General features: G+C 46.2%; 2 protein-coding genes across 8 annotated transcripts in view; one reads left to right on the forward strand and one right to left on the reverse strand.

Annotated features, from left to right (window-relative positions):
• The first annotated feature begins 129 nt into the window (after positions 1 to 129).
• LOC144156249 (uncharacterized protein ZK1073.1-like) lies at positions 130 to 9292 on the forward strand. 6 transcript variants are annotated; one of them, XR_013319728.1, is made up of 15 exons: positions 130 to 475; positions 1873 to 1923; positions 2019 to 2085; positions 2160 to 2277; positions 4001 to 4063; positions 4148 to 4208; positions 4655 to 4741; positions 4810 to 4890; positions 4966 to 5010; positions 5318 to 5436; positions 5558 to 5596; positions 5675 to 5807; positions 6100 to 6373; positions 7249 to 7300; positions 7381 to 9292. XR_013319728.1 is itself a non-coding variant. In XM_077688168.1 (14 exons), the coding sequence occupies exons 1-14, from the start codon at positions 413 to 415 to the stop codon at positions 7422 to 7424; spliced, it is 1023 nt and encodes a 340-aa protein (XP_077544294.1). In that variant the 5' UTR covers positions 133 to 412; the 3' UTR covers positions 7425 to 9292. The 6 variants fall into 6 exon arrangements, 4 of the variants coding, with proteins under 4 accessions (XP_077544295.1, XP_077544293.1, XP_077544294.1 ...); XR_013319727.1 differs by having other exon boundaries at positions 7249 to 9292; XM_077688168.1 differs by lacking the exon at positions 6100 to 6373 and having other exon boundaries at positions 133 to 475.
• Positions 9293 to 9481: 189 nt separating this feature from the next.
• Positions 9482 to 25104, reverse strand: part of Pus1 (Pseudouridine synthase 1) — a 46340-nt gene continuing 30717 nt past the window's right edge. For both annotated transcript variants that reach the window (XM_077688165.1, XM_077688164.1), the window contains exons 9-12: positions 22790 to 22909; positions 15878 to 15948; positions 9853 to 9982; positions 9482 to 9601 (exon numbers count right to left, since the gene is read on the reverse strand). In XM_077688165.1, the coding sequence (XP_077544291.1) occupies positions 9500 to 9601; positions 9853 to 9982; positions 15878 to 15948; positions 22790 to 22909 (423 nt within the window). In that variant the 3' untranslated portion in view covers positions 9482 to 9499. The remainder of the gene's footprint in view (positions 9602 to 9852; positions 9983 to 15877; positions 15949 to 22789; positions 22910 to 25104) is intronic.

A 25104-nucleotide genomic window follows, 5' to 3' on the forward strand; every position in this document is an offset into this window, starting at 1 on the left:
TGGTTGGTTGGTTAATTCTTTCCCCCCCATGGTTCGTAGGTGGCTAATTAATTTGACAAATTGCAACATACCTTTGCCGGACATTGGCAATGACAAAAAACAAAAAAACAGACAGCTGATCGACAGCAAACAAAACCGACGAAACCGCGTTTGCTTTAATTTTCTCTGAAGAGTCTTCTACTAGAGAAACATGAAAATTGTGACGATTAATTAAAGTGCGCTGGATCCGAATTACTACCGACTATGTCCGAACGTAAACTTGTACCGCGCACTGCAGAAGAAAACAAACAACACGTATGCGTACGCTCATCAATGTAGCGGTATTGCGCGCCGCAACTGCTCACATCCGCGTAGCAGATCTCGCAGTAAGCGCGCAGCGGAGGAATTAAAACTAAAAGCGCTGTAACCAGTAATGTGCGACAGCAGCAAAGCCCAACCACTCCGGGGGCAGGTTTTTGAAGATCTCTACACCGAGGTGAGTGCAGTACTAATCGAAACATCGAAGATTGCGGGAAGCTGCAACTGCGCAGCAGCGTAGCGTCCCGCGGTTTCGGTTGCGTTCAACCATCTTATGACCTCCAGTCCAGTGTTCGCTGTCGCGCTCTAAGTGCAAAAGGTATGTTTTTGTAGCAATCAGTGCACCCGCGTACTTCCGCAGTCCCGCGTAGCGCGAAAGTGCAACTCTGTCAGTCGTTTGAGCCTCGCAACAGAGGCTCAATACTGCGCCCATTTGGCGCAGTGAGGCAGCGCGTAAATATTTTTAAGATATGAACCAATGTTTTCGATGACTCGCAACATAAAAAGAATTCGCTTGACGTACGTACTGCGTCTGAGCACTGTGTGACATAACAAACTTTGTTTTCTTTGTGACATGTAGTGACGGTATCTTCACGCAACATACATTGTTGACGTGCAGTAATTATAACTGCATCATAGTTCCCTCAAATTTAGCACCAGTAGTTAGAAAGACGCCCTTGAGTGGCAGACTGAATGCTGCAAGCTCTGTACTTTCCAATTTTCCAATTTGGCTTGTTTTAATCATTGTAGTACGTATACCCGATGATGTTAATTCAGAATAGTTGTTTATTGTACAGCGTCTTGTTTTGGGCCCTCCGCCATGCCTACCTCCCAGAGAAGCTCATTTGTTTCGCATTACCTGGCTCATTCATATCTATGGGTGCTGCTCAGTTGGCATGCAATGCACCGCCAATTATTCTGTGCACTAACCATTACTGATCGAACACGTGTCCCATTTCCTGCAAGCATTCGTAGGTTAATTCGCACTTTGGTTGTAAATGAGAAATACCTGATGCAAGACTGCGCTTTGCTGTAAATAAACTTCATTTAGCTAGCACTGTAACAACCATTATAAGCTCGCACCAGCTCAAATAAAGCTCAATTACTGTGTAACCAGCCCGAACTATAACTATTGACCACTTTTGCCCCAGGTATATGAATTTATTAAGTAACCAGAATTGTGTCGACTAAAAGTCAAGGGCACAGGCATCCCTACGTTAAACCTTCGATCCTTTTAACAAACGTTTTAGTGTCTTGAATACTGCCTTCACTTGCACAACCTGAACTTTTTCTTTAATCCCCTGAGCTCGTACCGTGTTTGGGAAGAGAATAAATTTGAAAGAGTCAAGCACCCCAAACCCTTCATCTGAAGCATGGTCGCTTATAAACCGTTAATGTTAACTAGAAGACAGCTGTTAGCACTCATGCTAGCGGTATCTATAAAATCTATTGCAGATATGCTTTGGCTGCGCACCTGGATCTTTGTAATGCATTTAGTTACAGGCAAATGCAAGACACTGCAAATGAAGTACATCACTTGGATGGTGCAATCATTTTACTGTTCTTTTTTTACAGGTCATCACTGTCAAAACACCGAGATGTGGCAGCCTCAATGTACATGTGCAGGTACAAATAGAAATGTGCCCTTGCCTTTGACCTTTGTGTGTCAGGTGTTGTTCAGAATTTTGGTTGCCTACTAATGAGCTGGCCTTAATTTCCAGGGTGACATTTCAATGACAAACCCCAGAAAACCAGTCTTTCTGACTGTGCATGATGTGGGCTCAACTTGTAAGTTAAGGCAGAGCTGAGGAACTATTGGAGCTTGTGCTTGCTCGAACTAATTGGAAACGGTTCTCTTTCAGACCTTGACTTTGTCCAGTTTGCTGCTCGCTCTTGCATGACAAGTGTGAGCGACAAGTCCATGTTTCTGCACATTGAAGTTCCCGGACAGGTGCACGGTGTTCCAGATTTGCCGGAAGAGTTAGTCCCATTTTTCTCATAACAAGTTTTGTCATGTGCAGTGCAAAGGAATGTAGCACAAACTGCCTGACTCAGTATGTGCTTGACACTACAACATAACTGAAATGTATTTGAGCATCATAGCTTTAGTGAGGTTACATATTACAGTTGCTTTTTTTGTACAGCGTACCAATTTCTGGCCACAGACTTCACCCTCAGGGTGCAGAGGTTTTGGCTTTGAGAACGAGACACGCCAAGCTGCAAGATTCAGTTACATTGGAGTTCTTTTTTGTGCCTGGAAAGTATAGCAGGGCAACCACTTGACGGATATTGACCCTGTTTGCTTTACTTCGATCTTTGAAGTGTTGTGAAGGGTTTGACATTCTGACATTTTCATTTTAGGGCCTTGCTATTTTTTAAATGATAATTATGGCTGAGTCGGTTGTGTTTTAATAGGCACAGGTGAGAATAATGTTCTCTATAAAAAATTCATTTAAAAAAATTTGGATTGTCATACTGTGTAGAGTGCTTTTGACGAAAATTAGAAATCATTCATAACTTCTTACCATATTTTATTACACTGCAAGGCCTTCCACAAGTGGGCATTTCGTAAACCTTTGTAACAGAAAAAAACGAAATGTTAAATTTCACCATTTAATGGGCCTCTGCCAAATTTCATTACTCTGCACCAAAAAACAAAGTTGATCCCAATCCCCCCTTCTCTTCCTCAAAATGCTCAACACTTTCCTGCCCACAGGAAAAGCAGCGATTTTGGGTAGTCCAGCGAACAATTTTTCCCCGGTCACAAAAAAACATGCTACAAATAAGTATGGTGTGGAATTGTAGAAGAGTAAATTTTCTTTGCAGTGGCAATTGTTTCAAGCAGGAATCTTTATTTGAAAAAAGAAAAAAAAAATCGGTCGGTGCTGCTGCACAAGTAAATAACATGCAAAAAACTCAAGCTATACATTTTGTACCTATACTATTGGTGCAAAACCCCTGCAAATATCAAATGCCTGACTGTAAATTTCTTGACTTACAAAACAAATGTTAACACTAGCAGGGTTTGTGACACTGTGCAAAGCAGGTACTACTCGAAACATAGGTTGACCACACATGCATCGCAGAAAACATTGGTTTTCTGCTCCACTATTTTTTGTCCATATCACAATTTACAGTTTTGATACTTTTGCACTTTCTGGGGGCTTGTGTTGAACAGGGGTACCAGGTTCTGGGCCGATTTGGCGCACTGTCGCTTTCGGTGCTGAAATCCGATGACGAAATGTTGTGCTCTGAGTCAGTGCCACTAATGTCATCCGAAAAGTCGCGTGTAGAATCGTCCAAATTGCTAAAAATATGGTGTTTCTGAGTCGCTGTAGCGCGCGATGTTGACACCAGCTTTGTATCATGAGCGCCCGTCACAGGATGCCTGCGGTGCTTTAAAAAATTGTGGAGCACAGAAAAACAAACCAAAGAGGATGTGAGTGCCTCTACTACTCGGTAAATGGCGCCAGCTTTTAGAGCGCACTCAGAAAGCGCCAAATTGTAATGGGAAAACGTCAAAATTTGAACTTGAAAGCGTCGATAGTATAGACTATCGATTTGTATGGGCACGGGCAGGAAAGTGTTTCAAGGCATGGCTGCAACATATCTACTGCCAGCTTGTTTGAGGTTCCTATTATTCTCACGTTGTGCAAACTGTGCCGAAGCTGCTGTAGTTAAGTGCTTGGCTTGGCTTGTGCAGCTACAAGTTCCCAACCTTGGATGACCTTGCTCTGGATATGGCTGACGTGTTGCACTACTTCAAGTATGTGCTGCTGTGCAGCTTTTTTCTATAGTTGGTCCCACCGCAGCGGGGTGAGTGTGTGTTCTGCCTTTGGTATTTCGATAGGATTCCATACTGTGTTTGTCTTGGTGAAGGAGCAGGAGCAAACATCCTTGCTAGATTTACGGTAAGGCAATGTCGCTACTGTACACAAATATTCTCCTTGCATGGAAATGCGCATGAATGCAGTCGTGTAGTTGCAGCTGCCACTAAGTTGCTTGGAATTTTTTAGCCTCTCCAGTACAAACTCAAACAATGACCATTTCAAGGAAATTTATTTAAAACACCATGTGATGCGTACACTTATAATGACCTCTTAATTTACCATGGATATAATCGTTTCCTCACAGTTCGCAAACATATTTCAGACGTTTATTTTCATGCATGTGTGTGCAGTTCAATAAACTTGCAAGCTACTTTATTGATGTAGCTTCTACTTTTTTTTTTTTTTCGCATGACAATTTTGCAAAAATTGCGTTGTTTTTTCCAGGAGATGATAGGAATCAGTCATGTGCCTTATCGCCTGGGGTTTCCTTTCTTGCGTGCTCAGTGTAAATCTCATTTTAACTGCAGACCAACTGCCCGGAACTTGTGCTTGGATCCATCCTTATTCACTGCTCGTGCACAGAAGCAAGCCTGGTGGAGCTCTTCAATTACCAGGTACTGGTTCATTGTGACGTACCATTCATAAGTATGCAGTACATGTGGGAAACGCCATGCTTGTGCAGGTTGTGTGCTGGTACCAAGGTGACAAGAAGTCAGCCCCACCACCAATGGAACACTTTCTAGTTTTCCATAAGTTTGGCAAGGTAAAGAGGTAGCGGCAACTACCACCAGCAATGCCAGAGCTGTGCACATTAGCAGCATTTCATGGGTGTTTGCAGGTTCTCTCAAAGCTGTTGGAACAGAGCGGACTTTCACAGCTCATGGTGAGTTCATAATTAAGCTGCAGCTATAGGTGTAGTACAGCCATTTGTAAAGTGCATGAGTGGACGTGATGCTACAGCTAATTGGCAACACTGATGCCCAGGGGCTTATCCATGTCTCTCTGAGGCTGATCGGAGGGCTTGTGTGGTCCATTTCGGCCACCATACGTGTGCGTGTAAAAAATTTAAACAAAATTTAAGAGGGCTCTTTCCAGATCTTAATAAGTTCACATTACCAATCAGAAATTTTAAGCCCCTCAAGTGCTTTATAATGGGGCTATGAAACTGACGTAATTGGTATTTATTGTAGAGTGCTGAGGAATCTCCCAGCAAGGCTGCCAAGGGACACCCTGCACTCAATTACGCTGAAAGTGTGAAGCAGACACTGAGCCAGAGGAACTCCAGCCTCTACATTCAAGCGTATCTCACGTGAGCTATTTTGCAACGTATGCAGGTTGTGCCCCTGTGTCAGTGCGCATCCATTAATACTTAATAAGCCTTATGAAGCTGAATGTTTGTGTGTTGATCCCTTTCTTTCCTTGCGCCATAGTCGAAGTGACATTTCAAGCAGCTTGAAGAAAGATCTCAAGTAAGGCACCTTGCTTATTTTAGTGTGGAGCCTTGCAGTTATAAAACGGCTGACATTACTGCATCACTGTCTTGACAGAACTGACATGCTCCTGGTGACAAACAGTACACAGGCACACGCAGATGCAACCCAGGCCACTCTGAGCAAAATTGATCCTGCAAAGGTTGCTTTGCTGAAGCTTGACGATATTGACGACATCCTTGCCGACGCGGTAAGCTGCCTCAACAAATATGCTTGGCCAGTTGCATTGAATTTGGCCAGCAGCAGGGGTTTATGACAAGACAGATAATTTAACACGCTTGGTCTATGAAAGTGCACCTTTGTGCCTCGCAATACTCCCTCATAGATACTGGTGTGTGGCCAACTGTAGCGAAAAAAAGTTATGCTCTCCTTCGCCGTAGCGAAAGGTTTTTCGGGGACTTTGCTTCTTTTTTTTTTTAACGGACAAGACGCATATTCATAGAACGTACTTTCTTCTTATTCAATCAACTGTTTTATTGCAGCAGTTGATTGATGAAGGTATCATTGAGGACATTGCAGTGCTAACAGTGAGGATGCGAGAGGATTGTCGTCTCCCTTCCCACATCCTCGTCCATTAGCGCTGCCCTGCTTGCGAAGCTCCAGCACCAACTCGCCGAACAGTCAGGAAGTACACCATGCCAAAAAGTGCGCTTTCATGTGGAGTAAACATTAATTACTGTGCAACAATAATTAATGTTCAATGTTGTGGAACAAATATTATGGAAGTGGCACAGTGAACCATGCAGCAACATGTGGGTATGTATTCAAAAGATTAACTCCGCCTTTTCTTTCTTACTAAACATATTGGGAGCAATCATGCAAAAAGCTAGCAATCCAGTCAACTGAGGCCAAGTTACTAAGTATAACGCGAAGTTTATGATGTTTTGAGTGGATAATGGTATCGAACGCCTTGGATAAGTCTATAAAAATTGCATAAATTTGGTTTCCTTTGTCAAGAGCGTGAGCAGTGTCATGAGAAAATTCAACAAGCTGAGTTATTGTGCTAAATCCGCGACGGAAACCATGCAGAAAATCACACAAAAAGTTTACTTTTAAGAAACTCCATAACATGACTGAAGATTTTATGTTCAAGAAGTTTACACGATTCAGACATTCATGAAATTGGATGATAATTGAATGGTGACTACTTGTTGCCGGATATGGGAAATATTTTTGCCAATTTCCATACTAACGGGACTGTCGAGGTAGATATAGATTTCTCAAGAATTATTTACCGGCTGGTCCAAACACAATAATAATCTCGAAGTGCATTCATTTCTTGAATGCCCTGGGCATGTCACTGCTAGTTGTGCTGACGACCAAAGGTATTGCACGGTTGCTTGAGGTGTGCCTAAAAACGAGCATATTTCAAAGACGTCTCGTAATATCTATAAGCAACCAGTTTCATAAATATTTTGCAATTATTTTCTGAAAAAATTGTTCAAGCAGAGTAAATGAAAAAAAGGCAAATACGTTTCATTTTCATGACCCCTTTAGCACAGCTGATCACAAGCTATTGGTCTCTACTTGCATGATAGAGGGGGCAGTGAAGGGCATTCACTGAAATGGAAAAGCGCTTGAACTGAGCTTTACCACTTTTATGGATGCACATACATTTACTTCTCTTTCAGCCAGGGAAGCTGGCGTACAGCCTTGTCTTATTCTGCCAAGGCTTGGGCTTGCGTAAGTGCCATGCACATCTACCCAGTGCTGCATCCTGGTGTGCTGGAGCCTAACACTAATGAAACCTTGTCTTCTCATAGTCAGCTCGCTGCCTATCACCAGCCTGACGTCTCTCCTAAAATGAGTGGCTGGATTGTGCCGTCAAGCTCCACTCGGCCGCTCTTGGAAGTGTTCATGAACAGAAGATTCTGGACAAGAGGAATGTTGGTCACACATTCGTCCCCCAAATAGTTTTCTCTCTTACGATGCCGTTCTCCGACGCACTACGATTCAGATATAGTACCTCCCCTAAACATTGGGCATTTTTCGCAGTATGCTTACGAAATCACATTAATTCTGTCAGTCAGGTTTGAATTTTTGGCACTGTGATAGTTTTCAAGACATGAATGGTACTGCACTATATAGCATGCACTTGACTCGGGCACGGCTTTAAAGCAACGACAGTTTTGTCTCTGTCATGTGGCTCAGTCAGAAACAATGGATCTTTTTCTAGTATCGGTCCTCCTAGCGGCCGCCACGGCGAACTAAGAATGGCAGCGAGGCACGCCCCCCAAAAAGTCTGTCTTTCGGAGAACTTGTGCACAAAATATTCTTTTCCTGCAGTCCTTCCCGCACCCACCCTTCACCTGTACCTTTCACATGAATGTAACGGTAGGAGGCGCATGTTCCCATGACTAATCTGCAGTGGTTGAAGCTCCCCTTTTTCTTCACTTTTTCCCTTTCTGTTACTCCCTCACCGGCACCCATGTGCTCGAAGCGTGGTCAGCCTCAAACGTCTTTGCCCCTTTCCTTTGAAAGCCTTTTTTGTGTGCACATATGAACCCACCACGAGCTGTTAAAAAAGAGAAAATAAAAATGTGCAGCGCTAGAAAGCGTAGCTGCTCCTCAAGCAGCAAGATGAGGGGGCGCCCTTTTTTTACTTTGCCCGAGCCTACTGCAAAGAAGGCAGACCTGCAGCCTGCGCATGAGCAAATCGCTACTGGAAAAAGGTCCATTGTTTTATTTGTGAAGGCATCACTCAATTTTGTTACCTGCAGTCATTCTTAACGTGCACAGACAACATCCTTGTTAAAGGAGTACTGACACGAAATTTTCATTGTAGTTTTTTTCGCTGCTATGGGTGCCCACCAGCCCACTAATCATAGAATGGCACATTTGACGGTCGAACACAGCATAAGTAATTCTTTACAGCCTCGTTTATTTGTGCCAGTTTTGGTTCCGACTAAACGAACACCGAGGCGGCCGCCATGACAGGAGGGTGCACGTGACATCACTGTTTTCGTCGCACCACTGCCGGTGTGGACGCGTGCTCGCTTGCGCACCCAGACCGGCCTTAACCTCTACGTGCCGGGAAGCATGATGTCAGTCCCAAAACCCGTGACGTGATACACATGGCAGAACAGCGCCTGCCAACCGCAGCCAGTGCGTCACGTCGGCAGTTTGGGGCCGGGAGGAGTAGATGCCGTCATGCTGATGCCAATTGCGAAAGGGTATTTGTTCCGAGCTTTCTCGTGTGTGCAAAGATAAAAATGAATTTAAAATATGTTATACTGAACGCTTACCGTTGAAACTTGCTGGGATATATCTCCGTATACAAAGGAAGCCTTTTACGTAGTTATCCCAGCTTTGAAATGTAGTGTCAGTACTCCCTTGAGCTCATTCGGTTAATAAGGACAATGAAAAGGGGCACTGTGCCATGTAGCTGACATGCAAGTGTGCAACCTAGACTGCACATTGGAGAATGCAAACAGTGTGTGCTTTTGTGTTGCAGTACTGAAAACATGTGCCATAGACACTTGAAAGTTGCACAGTATTCAGTATAGTGCTGCAATATAGCCTGCACAGTTTTCTTACATTCTTATTTCAAGTCTGCGACAGCTACCAAGGCCACAACTATTTGGAACTTCTTGTTTCTTGTGTGCCTCAACATCCCTTGAGCACCGCATATTGGAGAATATTGCAGCAATGACATGTATGCATCAATAGCAACAGTGTAGCATTAATGGGGCGTAGAGTGCTACTTGTTATGTTGAGCAAAATAAATACTTAGCGTTTTGTTTTTGTTTCTGTAGCATACATAAGTGACCTGATCTTTACCCTCTAGTGGTGATGTGCATGTGATTTCTGTGCTAGAGGCGACCAGTAGGCCGCACATTATGCGCACAATAAAGACGTACAATATCACCAACACTGCTCTTTTTATTGGACTGCTTGCTTTTTGGCACCCAAACATTCTTCCGGCTCGGCGCAGTTCTGTCCTGTGCTGCTGTTTTCCTGCTCCGGGATGTCAGCTTTGTGTCCCTGCAAGTGATTGTGACGGAAAGGAAATGTGTGCCACGACACATGCTTTTGGCCCTGCTGATGGGTGTAACTGCACGCCCACAAAATGTCACTCTAATTCACACCTTAGCCAATGTGCTAGTCGCCCACGCATGCCAAGCAGTAAACTACCTCCAACAGAAACCTAGCACAGAGGTCTCGCATAAATATTACTTTTGCGAACAAACAGCCCTCACATTGGATGATGGAAACACAAAACAGGAAAGGCTTGCCTTGTCATTAGGCGTATCATCGTCGCTGCCAGCCACATCGCAGTTTCCTTCTGCGTCGTCAAGCGTTGGTGGTCCCGCCTCACGGACGTCGTACGAGTGAAGCGCCAGGTTCTCCATCCAGCTCAACATTCTGAGGTGTACGTCAATAGGAAAAACTTGGCGGAGCACAACGATTGATAAGAAAGGCACAATTCTAGACACAGGAACAGGATTGCTTCCATGACCCCGTAAAAACTGAGCTTGCATTAGAAATACAGTGCAAAGAAAGATGCAATATTAGTTAGAGGCCAACTGCACCGAAGCTTCCTCTTGGCCACGCAGCAAGAATAAGACGGGAGGGGAACCGGAGCTTCTTGGGGCAGCCTGATAACGTCGCAAGCACTTGGCGAAGGTTAAGTTTCCGGCATCTGGCGGCAAGCAACAAAACTGCACGGTATCGCCACGGCCGGGTTGAAGCGGTGGTGCGCCTTCTGTTCATGCATGTTCTGTTCGCATGCGCCCAGTCCAGCCCGGCTGTGGTGTGGCGTCGGCATTTCGCCGGGTTACCGAAACATCCTGTGGCCGAAGCAAGAGAGTGTGCGCTCTTCTGCGCTTCTGTTGGTTGAAGAGACCGCCTTCACAATTAATTTTCTGTCTTTAGACTGGCCAAATGCTGGTACGAGCGAATGGATGGGGCATTTTCTTTTAATGCGTAAGCAATCTTGCTCGAGCAGAAACCCCAAAAAACAAACCTGTTAACACAAAAAATCGTGAAGCCACCGACCATGTAATATCCTGTATCGGCAAAAATCACATAATTGACGATGTTACACTAAGGGTTTAAATGTACAAATTATTCAGTCAAAAAGAAAAGTGAAAATTAGGCAAAGCGGCGCAGAAGTGCGCACGCGTTATTGGACAGTTCTCGAAATTTTTACATAATTTATGACCGCTGCTAAGGTTATCCATTACTAGAAGCCCACATTTCAGGTGTACAGTGAGCGTTGTCAGGCTCATGGTAATTTAGAAAGTGAATAGCCACACATTTCGGCATCAGAAAAAGACCTTTTAAAAAGGACACAGTGCAAAGCTGTTTCTGTAAAAAGCGACTCCATTGTACCTCAAGATGGTACCACACTTTACACATCTGCTTCAGCACACTGAAAATATTTTTAGTTTAGGACGTTGAATCCCCCAGAACATTGGGGAAATAAATATTTACCTAAAAAATATAATCAAGCATTGTTTGTAGAAACATTGCACTGCACGTCACCTAAACCTGTATACTCTGAATGCAACAAATATACAACAAAATTGCATAACAAACAGGTACGACCAGACAGATAAAAGCATACACAGGGCGCACATTTCGTGCAGAGCCTTGATTGTTTCTTTTGTTCATGTGACAGCTTCACAGAGTTCCTGGTTCAGAGACAGTGTTGCCTCATGCGCATAGTGACGTAATACCTCCATATCTTGGCTATGGCCTGGTTCTTGTGCTCATCACATGGGAAGGTGAGAGGAAAATTTTTCACGTGCCCAATTGTCGACCAAAAGATGTCGCAGTCATTCCCGTTTGCTGAAAAATATCCTTCGGCACAGCGAAGCATCTCTTCAAGGCTTGTGTTAGGTGCATGAGGCCCCCTCGCTCCTTGGAGAGTGTAAGGGACGCCTCCTGCCTTGTCGCAGTGGCTACAGAAAGTGACTGCCTGCACTTTGTGCACGGCAGCAATTTCGTTATTTAGCGACTTGTGAATCCGCTTGCATAGTACAAGATGGCCTCAACCACTTCGGTGCAGTCACAATCCTCTGCTACGACGTCAATACCACTCTTCTGTGTCGATCAGGCCATCTAGCTTTGCCTCAATTGAGCTGGTTCAGAACCGTCTCGTCAGATTTCTTGCAACTGAATGTGGCTATAAAAGCAGGTAAATCCAGCAGTGGCCTTTCTTGTCGTGCTTTGCAGTTCTCAAATTTAGGCAGCTGTAGGAGGCTGTAGACGACGAGCATTCCGTACAGTTGAAGAAACGGCATATCAGGGTGGTCGTTGTCACCTCCTGCTTGTCGGAATTTCCCAAAGAATCGTTCGACAGAGTGCCGGAGTTTTACAGTAGGAAAATATTTGAACCCACATTCTGTCAGCAGATGTTCTGTCAGATTCAATGTAGACAAGATGGTTACCCTGAGGCCTTCGGCGGTTGATGGAGGAAGAATCATGTCCTTGATGATACCTCCAGACATCAGTTCGCATTCCCATTCATCAAGCCACTGTAGGGATTCTATCATTACAGGAATGTCCTTGCTTCCTTTGCGCACAGCCTCGCTAGGATGACGTCTGTTCATTGCGTCAAATAGGTAATTCACGAGTTCAGTGAACGCGACAGTGCCTGCAGCCTCCGGCCCATTGAATACGTTGCACTGTGTGTAGTATTTGACTGCCAAAGCCATAGACCGGCTGAGCACTTGAGTTGCAAGTTTTATACCCCTCCTACACTAGCGTCTGAACGTCATCTGAACTAAATGTCATTTGACTGAAATGCGAAGTTGTGCTGCTTTACTGGGTTTTGAAATGCCATTCGGGCCAAATGCCATTCGAGTCAAATGAGCACCCAGAGAGAGATTTGGGCTCTCGAATGCCATTTCTAGTACTCTCGCCCACAGCGTTCCAAGTCAGCATAAACAAATACATTACTGGCAAACTTAAAACAAACAAAATATTTTTAATTGTGGGACTAGGTCATTATTTTTAATCATGGGACTTTGTTTACTTCTCGTTCTCTGAAATCATGATATCAAGATGTAGTAATTCCCTACTCTCAGCCCCAGTGCAAGCAAGCGGCAAACCAGTGTGGCCAGACAGCACAAAACAGCACAAGAAATTTTGATTGCGATCCAGAATTAAGCAAAATTCGTGTTAAAGTTTACGTTATTTATAATTTGATATTATTTTAATGCCAAGGGATGTAGCTAAATTTGATTGCAGCATTAATGTGTAAAAACAGAACTCGACAGCAGCAGCGCCACGCAGCACAGTGAGCGATAGCGAAAGCTTTCAAATGCCATCGAAATTTTAGTGGAGCACGGCGGATTCTGAATGGCCTTCGAAGCCCCTCATTTGAGTCGGATTGGGTGCAAGTGTATCGGGTATTACTCGTACTAGGTCCATGTTTGAGGGGTTTACATGGCGGTTTTTTATTTTAGGGCAGAACTTCAAGCCGCCTGCATTCTTCCGGTCTCTTTTGTACACTGCAACGTAAAACCACCATCTTTTACTTTGAGCAGGCGCTGTTTCAGTAGTCTATTCCTGATGCACTTAAAAAGGTGCAGCACATCGAAGAACACGTAGGCCTTTCTGTCTTCAGACAACAGGTGTTCAAAGAAGTGCTTTGTGGCGCCAAGTTTACCACTGACACGAAGACAGGTCCACATCTTCCTGTTGGTGCTTGCTCCATTGCATACGATGCCGTCAACGATCACTCCTGCCTCTTCTAACATCACAATAGCCTGCAGCAGCAACTGGCTCAGCACAGTTCCTTTTGTTGCCCCTCTTGAGGCAAATACTCCAATTGGTTGGGCGTAGTTTTCCCCGAAAGGGCAAAACAAACACGAGGGCGTGGTTGGCCAAGGCAGATGTTTTGCCATTGTCATTACCGTTATCGACAAGCCCGATAAAGGTTAGCGTTCTCGACTCAACACATTTTCTTTCTTGTACTTGAATCTCGTTGAAGAGAAGCACACCGTGCTTTTGGGAACTCGGATCTTGCTTCGAGCTTCTTTTTCAGTGCTGAGAAAAACTCGGCATCAAAACCACGCTTCATCCCTATGGTAGAAATGTAATTTCTCACGGTCTTCACACAAGGCAAGGGTAGTGTGCGACTGTCCCGAAGAAATCGGTAGGTGGACAGCGAACGAATCTGCAAAAGAAGACAGTAGCAGCCAGTTGTCTGTATAGTGCCTGGTATGTTTCGATGTTGTCTTCGCAGCCGCTACGCATTCCATTGAAAGCATGATTTGAGTTTCCGGTAGGGTTGCCACCTTTCACCGGGAAGAAAAAAAAAAAAAAAAAAAAAAAAAAAAAAAAAAAAAAAAAAAAAACCCGGCCCTTCAGGGGAGGGAGGGAGGGATGGGGGGGGGGGGGGGCTTGTTTAATTTGTGTTGAAAAAAGACGCCACGTTTTTCACATGCAGTGTCATTTATTGTAGCGTTTCCTTAGAGAGAAATCAACATAACGTTTGTACTGAAAGTGATTGAGAGCTAGGTTATTGCTCTGTATGTGCAAAGTAGGTCCCCCTCCATCTCAGAAAGCGCACTCGCCCGCGTATTTTCTCTGCTCGCGTGTCTTTGCGCAGCTTGTCGACACATATTTGTCGTCTTAGCTGTTGAATTGACGCGTATAAAACGCCAAAACGGACATAACCAATGCGCAAAGGCCAAAAAACCGGCCAATAACGGCCGGTTTCAAGTATGGACTGGCAACCGGCCCGCTGTTTAAAAAACCGGTCGGGCCGGTCCAAAACCGGGCAGGTGGCAACCCTAGTTTCCGGCAGCTCCACTTTCTTCACCAAGTCTTCTAAATCGCTATCTTTGAGGCCATTCAATCGTTCTTTGCATTTGTAGAGCTCACTAGTCAGTGCATCCTTTCTTTTTTGCAACCTCAGCTTTCAGCGATAGCAAGCAATGCACTGCTTTCACAAAGCGTCAAATTTCGCTTTTTTTGAAGGACTTGCTGTAACACATATTCGTGCCTCCTTGACGTGCTTTTCTTTTTCGTGCCTTGTGAACATGCAGAGTGTTTGCCAAAAATTTGCATGATTGGCATTGGATTTCATAAGCACCAAGAAGCAAGGAACAATTTCTGTGCCTCCAGACTGCCAACCTGCCTCCAGACTGCCAACCTGTCAACTGCAGCACATTCTATTTGCATGCCAGGAAACTTGTTCCCTTCTGGTCCACTGCTGCATACAACACATTCATGGAAAGCAGCAAGCATCCCTGTTATGTCTAGCTGCTCAGAGATCTGGGAGTGCTACGGGTAGACCTTGTGGCCAACTTCGCATTCCAAAATGTATTGGCTCACCTTCAGCTCCCCTGCACACACTGTTACTTCTAAGCTATTAAGCATAAAGGCTGGTGATGCTGGCAATGGCTTCCTCAGTTCTGTGAAACAAATACTTTCAATGCCTTCCGCACTAACTTCATGCCGATTCCACGCTGAGCTGGCCAACGTGACGGCCCCCTTCTTTCAGATATTGACGGAGCGACAAGCGTTGCTCAGGTGGCTGCCCATCACTCCAAGCAGGGACAAGACTGCCCCATTCTTTTTCTTTAGGGCCGAGCGGCCCGCCAGGGCTACTGTTGCTGGCATTCGCGCAAGACTTGTCTCCTGTCCCCACAGACACTTGCATGTGCAGCTGTCACAGGAGATACTGCACAGGAATAGCAACATCCTTCTATTGCTGTCAAGGTTATACACAGCACTACCCTCGATTTGTGAATGAATGTAAATGTGTAGCCATCGAAAGTAACAACACCGGTCTTATCCATCATTCAGCCCTTAGGTGGCCTACTTTGAGGGCACCACTTGGACCCGAAAGTCAAAATAGCGTTGGGCTGTCTATGGAGTACTCAAAAGAAAAATATTCAACAGCATATGACTTGACAAAAAGTTGCACCACAGGGAGTACTACAATGAGCACCTTATGTGACCGTTGCAAATGCCAGACATGCATGTAAGGCCGGGCTGAAGGCCAAGTTCTGGCTGCCGATGTATCACGGATTACTTGGCAGGATCCTCGAGCTGAGTATTTCAGCAGTTTCAAAACTGCCATCTACCTGTCTGACACATTTTGGCAAGTATTCGCCAAAAAAATAAAATACTTCGAAAATGAAAGCAAATCAATGTGTAGTTGTAAATAACAGGCCAAGAGCTATTAAAAAAAGGAATACTACTGGACAATAATTCCTAAACCCTCCTACTAGCAAAATGAGCTACATAAAAAAGAACAGGGGAAAAGTTTGGCACAAGCAATCAACCAAGAAAGGATACGATTTTTCATCCCGCTCACAGTCCACGATGGTAGGAAAGATGTACTTTTCCTTGAACGCCTGAATCACGTCCTGCATGCAAGAACAAGTGCTGAATCAAAATCCCACCTTGCTAGTCACCCACTCCACCAAAAGGTACAAAAACTTCCCATGATTGTGCAACCATGAGGGGTGTGTCTGAACATCCTTAGGGAGTTTTTCTCCAAAGACAGTCAAGTCCAATGAAATGACCCCTGGAGCCGGAACAACGTGATGGGTTAACCAGAGAAGAAGCCACCACTCTTCGGCGATTGCAGACAAATTCTTATCCCCACAGCACCCTCCTCCATTCCATCTACCCCACTCAGTATCCCTCCCTTTGCAATTTCTGTCCAATGCCCGGCACCCTGTACCACCAGGTATGGGAGTGCCAACAAACTCCAAACCTGCCCCCTGTCCCGTTCCCATCTTTTGAGCGGTGGATGGCTCGTCTGATCGATCAGGACCTTGGACAGCAGCAAGCACAGGTAAAGAGGGCCTGGATGGCCAGTCGCAGCCTGGGTATTTCGGCATAAGGATGCCCTCCACCGGGCGAGTGCCCTGCCCTCCACCGGGCGAGTGCCCTGCCATCAGCACTTGCGGTCAATAAATGTTTATTCTCCTCCTCCTCTACTGGTCAGTAAATGCACATACGTTCGTAAAATACCAGCTCTGCCTTGTGAAGCACTTGGTATTGGATACCTATTTCGCAAAATGTACTCAGAGGGAGAATGGAAGCGACTGAAGAAGCTGATCAGTGCCACTGGAAAAAAAAAAAAAAACACATGCCACTGGGAATAAAAATTAGGGCCCTTTCACTCTGTGAAGAAGGATGACCTGCAAAGCTGGACGCAGTCCACGGAGTGCGCGAAACAAAACATGTTTGTTGTAATTTGCGATGGAGCATATTTCCTAGCCAATTAGCTGAATGAACCTCTGAAGGATTCTGAATGAACCTCTGAATGAACCTCTGAAGGATTGCGCTTTAACCTTCGACAGCCTCACGCGGCAGCAGAACGCCAACGCGCAAACCACGAGAATTCAACATCTAGGTGGCCAGTGGACCACAAATTTGAAGCTCCCATCGAGGCGACGAACGTGAGAACAAATACGACGCAACACCAAGGTGATGACCGAACACTCGTTTTCCTCGCCCGCTCATCGAAGTTTCTTCCTTCCATGACGCTCTCTCTCCCTAGTGTCTTTCAACGCTGTGTTGTCGCTCCGTTCCTTTCTTTCTCGCCTTTTTTCATCGCTGCCTTGTACTACAGTCGAACACGGATATATCGAACTCCAAGGGGATCGCGAAATAGTTCGATATATGAAAAATTCGATATAAAAAATATGGGCTCTGAGACATCACCTATGGCGGACGATCACTTACCGATCGTCGCATTCAAGAATGACGACTAATTCCGCACTCACGACGCAACAGGACGCTTTATTTCCGTAAAAAAAATCGCTGATCTTGGCCTGCTTCTTAGTCCTCGAAATGAAATTAAAGACGCTGCTCTTGATCTTCTCGAGGCTGCACAACTAGAAAATTCCAGCAGTACGCTGCGCCTTCGCACACCATGCACAACACAGCGCTCGCGATGGTCATCTCCGAGAGAAACAGTGATCTCCGTAAGGTGCGGGACAACTCGCCAAACAGCAGCAACCGCATCAAAATGCAAAAGAAGGAGGAGGCCGCCAGCGCCTTCGTTCCCTCTTCCCTTTCCCGAGACGTCATCGGGGGAAGACAGACCCAGAGAGAGAGAAAAAAAAACTCTTTTTCGGCAAGCCGGGGAACGTACGCAGCCGCAAAAAAAAAGAAAAAAGAACAACAAATGGACGTGCCCAGTCAGGTCATCCCTACCTCGCACTGTCACATTTTCTTAGCGTTCAAGCTTGTGTGCCTAGAGAGATTTAGCATACCGGGCTCCGTCCGCTAACGCTACGGAGGCCGGTAGCGGGGCCTGACTGGGCAAGCGCAAATTCCTTCCGGTAGGGGGGATTAGTTCCGCGAGCCAGTCTTCGCCCTGCCCGCGCATTCCTCGACATCCTTCTCAACCTCAATCGGGGGTGCAGCGACCGCCGAAGAGCACCTTCCAGCTCGCGCGGCGTTCGATATACCCAATGTCGGGAAAAATACGGTTCGATATAAATGTACGAATTCCTATACTTTTACACAGAATTTTCGAGGGGATAATTTATGAGTTCGATATAGACAATAATTCGATATACCCGTGTTCGATATATCCGTGTTCGACTGTATTCATTTTGCCTGGCCTGGCCTGGCCTTGGCCCTCTAAATTTGCTTGGCCGCATGGCCACGTCGCCCTGCCCAGATTATCTCGCTGCGCAAGGCGCAGGGCTGGTGGGCCACTGTCAGACAGCATGGGGGTCGCGTGGCACGTGGCGCATGGCTGGCGGGCTAGCGCAGACACCGGGGCGGGGAGGGGGGCACAAAATAGGTGTTCCCTTTCTTTTTTCTTTAAACTTGGGATTTCAGTTAGGAGTTCGCAATATAGTAGTTTAAATAAGTTGTTAGCCCACCTGTCACGTGAGACTGCCTACTAGGCCAGCATTCACTCAACCCCGGTCATACAGCGCGAAATACGGCGCTTTCGCGCAGTCCCTTGAAAGTTGTACAGTGGAACCCTGATAATACGACTTTCAAGGAGCCGCATGAAAGCGCCGTAAGCCCGGACTGTCGTATGATCGGGGTGTGGGTAAATGCCAGCTTAGTTGACAGTCTCACGCAACAGGTGGGCTAAGAACTTATTTAAACTACTATACTTAGCATGTTTTCGTGTAATTTATGAATCTTTAGCTAAAATCCCAAGTCTGTAATGAATGACTGAATGAATGAAACTAGAGTAGAATCTCGATGATACGATTCTGGGTGATACGAATTTCGGGATGATACGAATTTCTGAAAAGTCCCGGCAAAATTGCATTGTTTGCAATGGGAAAAATTTCGGCTGTTACGAACGGACCTGCGCGGCCCGGCGGATGATACGAACGAGCCGGCGAGGCGCCCGACTGCCGAACAAGCAAGTGACGGCTCTCTCTCCCCATTTGTCACTCTTCTTTCTCCAGAAACGGCCGGGCTGTTGTTTTCTGCTCACGAAAACGCGCCCCGCACGCCCCATGCGCGCCGCGGCCGGCGGCGGCAACATGGCGGTGGCTTCGGCCGCGAAGTGGCACGGCCGCTTGAGCGACTGCTTCTAGCCGCTCTTTAAATTGCCGCTCAAGGCAGACACGAAGTTTCTTGTACAGTAAAGGAGCTGATAACGTTGGCGAAAACGGTACTATAAAACACCATCCGCGCCGCTAGTGAAAGCGCCCATAAAATATCTGCCGGAGTGCTAAGCCTAAACATCTCGGGCGGAGCCAGCGGGCTGTCTCGAGCGTTTCGCAAGTCGTCAGCGTCTTTTTCTGACCGAGGTAGGAGATACCGCGGGCGCGAAATCGTCAATGCGGCCTTGAAAATATAGCGCGCGCAAAGCCAAGGCGTGCGAATCGCGTGCAAAAACGCATCATGCGGTTCACGCTTGACTGTTGCGCCGTGTAGGACACCGGGAGTGAGGAGACAAGCGCGAAGCTAGGCGAAGCGTTACGCGCTCCAGAAAGGACTGCTTTGTGACGTGGGGGTTTAAAAAAAGCAGAAAAAATCATGGATTTGTTCACACGAAAGTAAGAAAAGAAATAAACGAACACTTTTTTCAGCGCTCAATTTTTTGGTCTGTGTTGGTTCATACGAATTTCGGATGATACGAATATTTCTCGCGGTCCCGCGAGATTCGTATCATCGAGATTCTACTTTAACATAAGGATGGCGACTCGGCCTAAGTGGGGGCGGGTGGGGAGGGTGATTGATTGTGGGGTTTAACGCGCCGACGCAACGCAGGCGATGAAGCGCACCGTAGTGGAGGGCTCCGGATTAATTTTGACCACCTGGGGATCTTTAACGTGCGCCGAAATCTCGCACACACGGGCGTTTTTGCTTTTCGCCTCCATCAGAAAAGCGGCTGCCGCGGCCGGGAATCGAACCCGCGTCCTCGTGCTCAGCAGTGCAACGCCTTAGCCACTGAGCCACCGTGGCGGGTAGGGTGGGGAGGGTGGCGTCAAATAAGTCGGGACAAGTTTACATTCGCAGATGGACACCAGTGTTTATTAAAAAAAAAAGAAAAAAAAGGAACGCGTTTTGCTCCCCCTACCCTCCACAGCGTCTGAGCTAGCCAAGCACTGCGTGCCAAGCAAACCCTGTGCAGACCAACCCTGCGCCTCACGCATGCGAGATAAGGCCAACGTGGTCAAGCAAATTGAGAGCGGAAAAGGCAAGAGTGTGGAACTGCCGAGGCTAGGTGAAACAAATGATAGTACTAGGCTGCGCTAGAAAAAAAAGCGGCAAAGAAAGGAGCAGAGCGACAACGTGGCTTTGAAAGACACAGAGAAGCAGAGAACGTCGTGAAAGGAAGAAACTTGGATCGAGCGGGCGAGGAAAGCGGGTGTTCGTCATCGGTGTGGGGTTGCGTTGTATGTGTTTTCGCGTTTCTGGGCACAATGGGAACTTCAGATTCACAGCCCGCCAGCCACCTGGACCTTGACTTCTCGCGGTTGGCGTTCTGCTGCCGCGTGGGGCCACCGAAGGTTAATTCCCACTCGCGAGTACTCGCCTACTTGCTTGCGTCTCTTCAGCAAGTGGTCCAGTTCGCTTGTGGACCTTTGCACATCAAGCAGCGTCACACAGGGGTTAAAAAAAAAAAATTTGGGCCCATCTCCCCACGAGGGGGGACTCGAGTAAATGCGTCGCGTAGGGGGTGGTTGTATTGCGTTAACGTTAGTGTTTGGGGGGTGGTGGTGGGGTGGTAGTGAATGTGTTAACTATTATTGCTTATTACTATTAATTATTTTCTTTCATATATTAATTATTACTTTCGTGATTTTGCGACTCGAGTCCCCCCTCGTGGAGAGATGGGTCCAATTTTTCTTTTTTTTTTTTGAGACGCAAGAAGTGAAGGCAAGGAGTAGGTTGTTGTAAGTCGTTATTTATTTATTTGTTGCTGTTGTCGTTGTATTGGACGCTGAGAACGACGGCTTCGTGGTCGCTAAAGTGTACTGTTAAGGGGTCTTTAAGCAGTTGTCGTGCGTTGCAACAACTGGTGAAGACGAGATCGATGCAACTGCTGCCGTGTATCAGCAGCTTCTTGACGTAGTTTGAATGAGTCAAGGATATAAGGCGCGTTCGTACCCTTTGATTCTGTGTCGCTTTTGTGGCGCAGTGGGAAGAGCACCATGTACCTCGCGTTCCGCCCACAGGGTCGTGGGATCGAAACCAGGCGCCGATAACTATTATTTTTTTTATAGTGTAGGGGGAGGGGTGCGGACCTGTTGTTGAGAGCGAGGAGGGTAGCGTGATGCGGGAGAGGAGGAGTGGGGGAGAGGGCGCCCCTGCGCGCTGAGCTGTTGCGGACGGACGGCGGACGCTACATGCGAGTTAAAGAAATGCTCTGCATTTAATAAAGACAGGTCAAAAAGGGACGGTGAAGTGTTGTAAAAGATGGGGAAAACGTCAGTTTATACCCGCCAGGGTCCGTCGTATGAAGCGCACCGCGTGCACCCGAGCGTCATATCATTGGAGTTTTTAATGCATTGTCTCTATGCCGGGATCGCAGTGATCCGTCGCAAGAAGCGGGTCGTCGCAAGTCCGGGGAACGTATCAGTGGGGTTCCACTCTATCTGCTTGTGTCTACGCCGAAGACATGAGGGGACGTGGCTGTCCTCATTTAGGGGATTACCTTTGCATTTTCTTTACCTGGAATCAATCTGGGAACCTGGTTTGCTAAAGTGTTTACAAATATTCCAGCACTCCTACTAAATCTGGTAGAAGTACACCATGACCATGCAGAGCCACGCTTGCTCCAGGTGTCTCCTCTCGGGGGTAAGAATAACAGACAGAAGCATCAAAATAAATGCACTGAGTGAAGAGGGCAGCTGGACACAGGAGTAAGTCAGGATCTGCTGAACAGTGCTTTAATAATTGACCAGAGATTAAAGTGGTGTTTTGTTTCTTAAGGCAAACAAGGAAACAAGCTAAGGCAAGCATGCTTGGAAGCTGCACATAGCCCCTGCCACAACTGGCTGCAAAAAGGCCAGGCAGCAGCCCCAGCTGCGACTCTTGCGTTTGAAAAAAAAAAAAATGTACTACAATGACACCCCTTTCAGCCACACGGTCGCCCCATCCTTGCCCACAATGTTTGACCTTCGCGTACTATCATACGAACGTTCCAACTTCAAACAAAAGGAGAGACATATGAGCTGCATCTAACCAGCAGGCCCTCTATTGCTATACACTAAACCCTTGGTATATTTTAGCACAACACTCCGCACTCATGAAAATGTGACTGTCACACCTGGGAAACCTAAGTGTGAGCATAAAGGTCATGAAGCAAAATTGAATGGAATACAACCTAGTACCGGTCAAGTGCACACCGCACAAGAATTACACAGTGCCACAACTTCAAGTTCAAACACTGGTTTCTGTATTCGTCTCACAGCTCATTAATCGTTCATTCCTCTGATGCAGCAAACTCTCATGCTGACATAAAGATCCCCAACACCAGTGTCCATCCCTTTTCTTGCGTTTCGCTTTTCCAATTGCAAAACAATTTCACTCCTTGGAGATTCATTCAGAAGTGGCATTCACAAGGCATGCAGTCGTAAGAAATCTTTGTATTAGTCGACATACCACACAGAGTATACCCAGCAGTGCAACTACACCGAAAGAGCTTCAATCAAACAGGCACATGGGGGCATCAAATATTTGTGAGTCTATTAGCCCAACGATGCGAGCAACTGGGAAGGCCCCAGCTTCACGCCCGTGCAGCGGTGCAGAGGGAGCCCCCACCTGCTTCTCCTCCCAGCTGAGGGGCTCGTGGAGACCGTCACCGCCGTATCGCTTGTTGTAGCGGTCGTAGTGCACATGCTCCAGCATCAGGCCCAAGGCTGGGGCAATGGGGATGTCCAGCTACAAGTGGAAACAAGCATGCAGCATTAGACCAGAAACTAAAGCACAACTTCCACTTCAGCACAATTTCAAGGTGACCAAAAACAAAATTCGAATTTGGGGCTTAACGTGATGCAACAACACCTGGGTGACATTGCGTCACGTTATCAGGGGTGAGACAGCTTAATCAGATTTGGGAGCAGTTTTTGGAGCAGTGAAATCTTGATTTTGGAGCAGGAGAACCTTGATTTGGAGAAAAAGAACGACATTTATTATGTCACCTTATAGGGGCCTAAAAAATCACATTTTTGGTCTTAGGCTTGTTCATCTTTTTGCTTGTTTGTTTGGCAGCTTGTTTCTCGTTCATTCTACTTTCAAGATGTTAAACATCCGTTTTTAAAAGCTGTACTGCAAGCACGTCTTGCACATTTTCTCCCTGATATTGTTGTGTCTTTGGTGACAGTAGAAGCAGTCTGAAGTCCGCGGGGTTTTCTCAAAGAAGTGGTTGACACGTTTCGCGTCTTACAGGCTCGGTTCAGCCTTAAGTACACATTAATTGCTTCGCGCGGGTCTATTTCTGATGCCCTGGTTTCTGGGCTTCTTTTTTTCTTTTTTACCATGCCTTTATATCGTGTACCGCACTTCCAGTCCCTACCAGGACGTCCTCAATAGAGTGTGTAAAATATGTGTTCTGCCAAGGGGTAAACATTTTTTTTTAAATTACACACTGGTACGCTCCCTGTTAAAACTTGGATGAAAGACCTGGGTCTGTTTATATATTGGTCGACAGATTGACACCTCTGTTCTCGACCAGAGACAATTGATTACTGTTCTGTAGATTGCAGAGATACTTTTTATGGGGCATTTTGCAGCGAGCGCTCGGAAAAGACATGAATATCACGCCTAAATTTCTCAATCTGATTTTTGCCATTCGGTATCCTGGTGAGCCACCCCATGACATGTTTGCGTTAACTGGTCGGTACGGTCTGTGGCGATGTCGCTTATGTGATAGGCTGCGGAGCCACCAAGGTCAACAGTCATATTTCCGAGAAACTGTGTCGTTTGTACATGGTGTTTGTACATGGTGTTTGTACATTCGTTTGACCAGCCACCTGACTGGTCAAACGAACGCTTGTGTGCGTTTGCCCGTATTTTGACGTATTGGTGCTTTTCCGAACTTCATTGTATACTTTTGTTTGCTTGACTATGTAGTCCTCGTACTACCGTGTTTGAGCGTATTATCCCATTTAATAAAGAAAAAATATAGCGCAATCGCATAGACGCCGGTGTCATAACGCGGGGGACCCAGGTTTGATTCCGACCAAGGCAAGCCTTTGTTTGTCCTTTTCTTTTTTTGAGGCGCGCACTCCCAACACCTGCTCGTGGGCTCCTTTCCCCCTCTCCACTTTCCGTCACACTTCTTCGCCTAGAATTTCCCCCTCTCCACTTCGCCGAGCGAAATTTTTTGTCAACGATCCGCACGGACAGAAGAAAACTTAAAGGGACCCTACAGCACATTTTCAACATTTTTGGAAATCTTATATGCTTGCAGAACGTAGTCTCACACATCCAGTACTGATATTAGGGGTCGCAAAGTACCTCAGTCAAAAATGACTGCTCTATGCCCATCAGATAACTTAGAAACTTGCTCAAAACGTTTTCTGTCTTTCACGGTCTCACGTTCTTCCACCGCTAGAATTACGTCATTACGGCCAAGTAGCGGCTATCGGCCAGCTTTCCTTTAGTTGCAGCAAAGGAATAGTTGCAGCAAACGCATTTGATAGCCACTTTAAAAAGAAAGTCACAAAAGCAAAGCAGAAACGGAAGGTGTATCTGCTGCGACGAACAATTCACGCAGCTCCTTGCTGGCTTTCGCGGTGCTTCCAGACGTGAAGGAAAGAGTTGTAGAGTTTATGGGAAGTGTTTCAGAGTCCCTTTAATCAGCTCAGCTGTCAAAGAAAAATGTGACTAGTTTTTATTCAGCAGCGCTGTCTATAAAGGTCTTCTCGCGTGGTTTTCTTACCAAGCTGATATCCCCCCCCCCCCCAAAAAAAAGTGTTGCCAGACCTTAAATGACATAGCTATTTCTGGAAAAATCAGAAGCCATGGAAGTATTTGTCGTTAGGTATCAGTCAGCTTAACTTGAAAGTAGATAATTTGGCTAAGAACAGACTAAGGAAAAAGGAGCCATTTTCAAGGACAGAAACAGCAGTAAA

The sequence above is a fragment of the Haemaphysalis longicornis genome, unplaced genomic scaffold, assembly GCF_048455015.1.
Source record: "Haemaphysalis longicornis isolate Haplotype H1 unplaced genomic scaffold, Haemaphysalis longicornis Haplotype H1 scaffold_1, whole genome shotgun sequence".
Lineage (NCBI taxonomy): Eukaryota > Metazoa > Arthropoda > Arachnida > Ixodida > Ixodidae > Haemaphysalis > Haemaphysalis longicornis.

Bases quoted from the DNA above. Each gene is read 5' to 3' on its own strand.
- LOC144156249 (XM_077688167.1), top strand. From the start codon at position 413: ATGTGCGACAGCAGCAAAGCCCAACCACTCCGGGGGCAGGTTTTTGAA. The intron at 4,742-4,809 runs GTACTGGTTCAT...ATGCTTGTGCAG, and splicing joins TGGAGCTCTTCAATTACCAG to GTTGTGTGCTGGTACCAAGG. The intron at 5,808-7,248 runs GTAAGCTGCCTC...CTTCTCTTTCAG, and splicing joins ACGACATCCTTGCCGACGCG to CCAGGGAAGCTGGCGTACAG.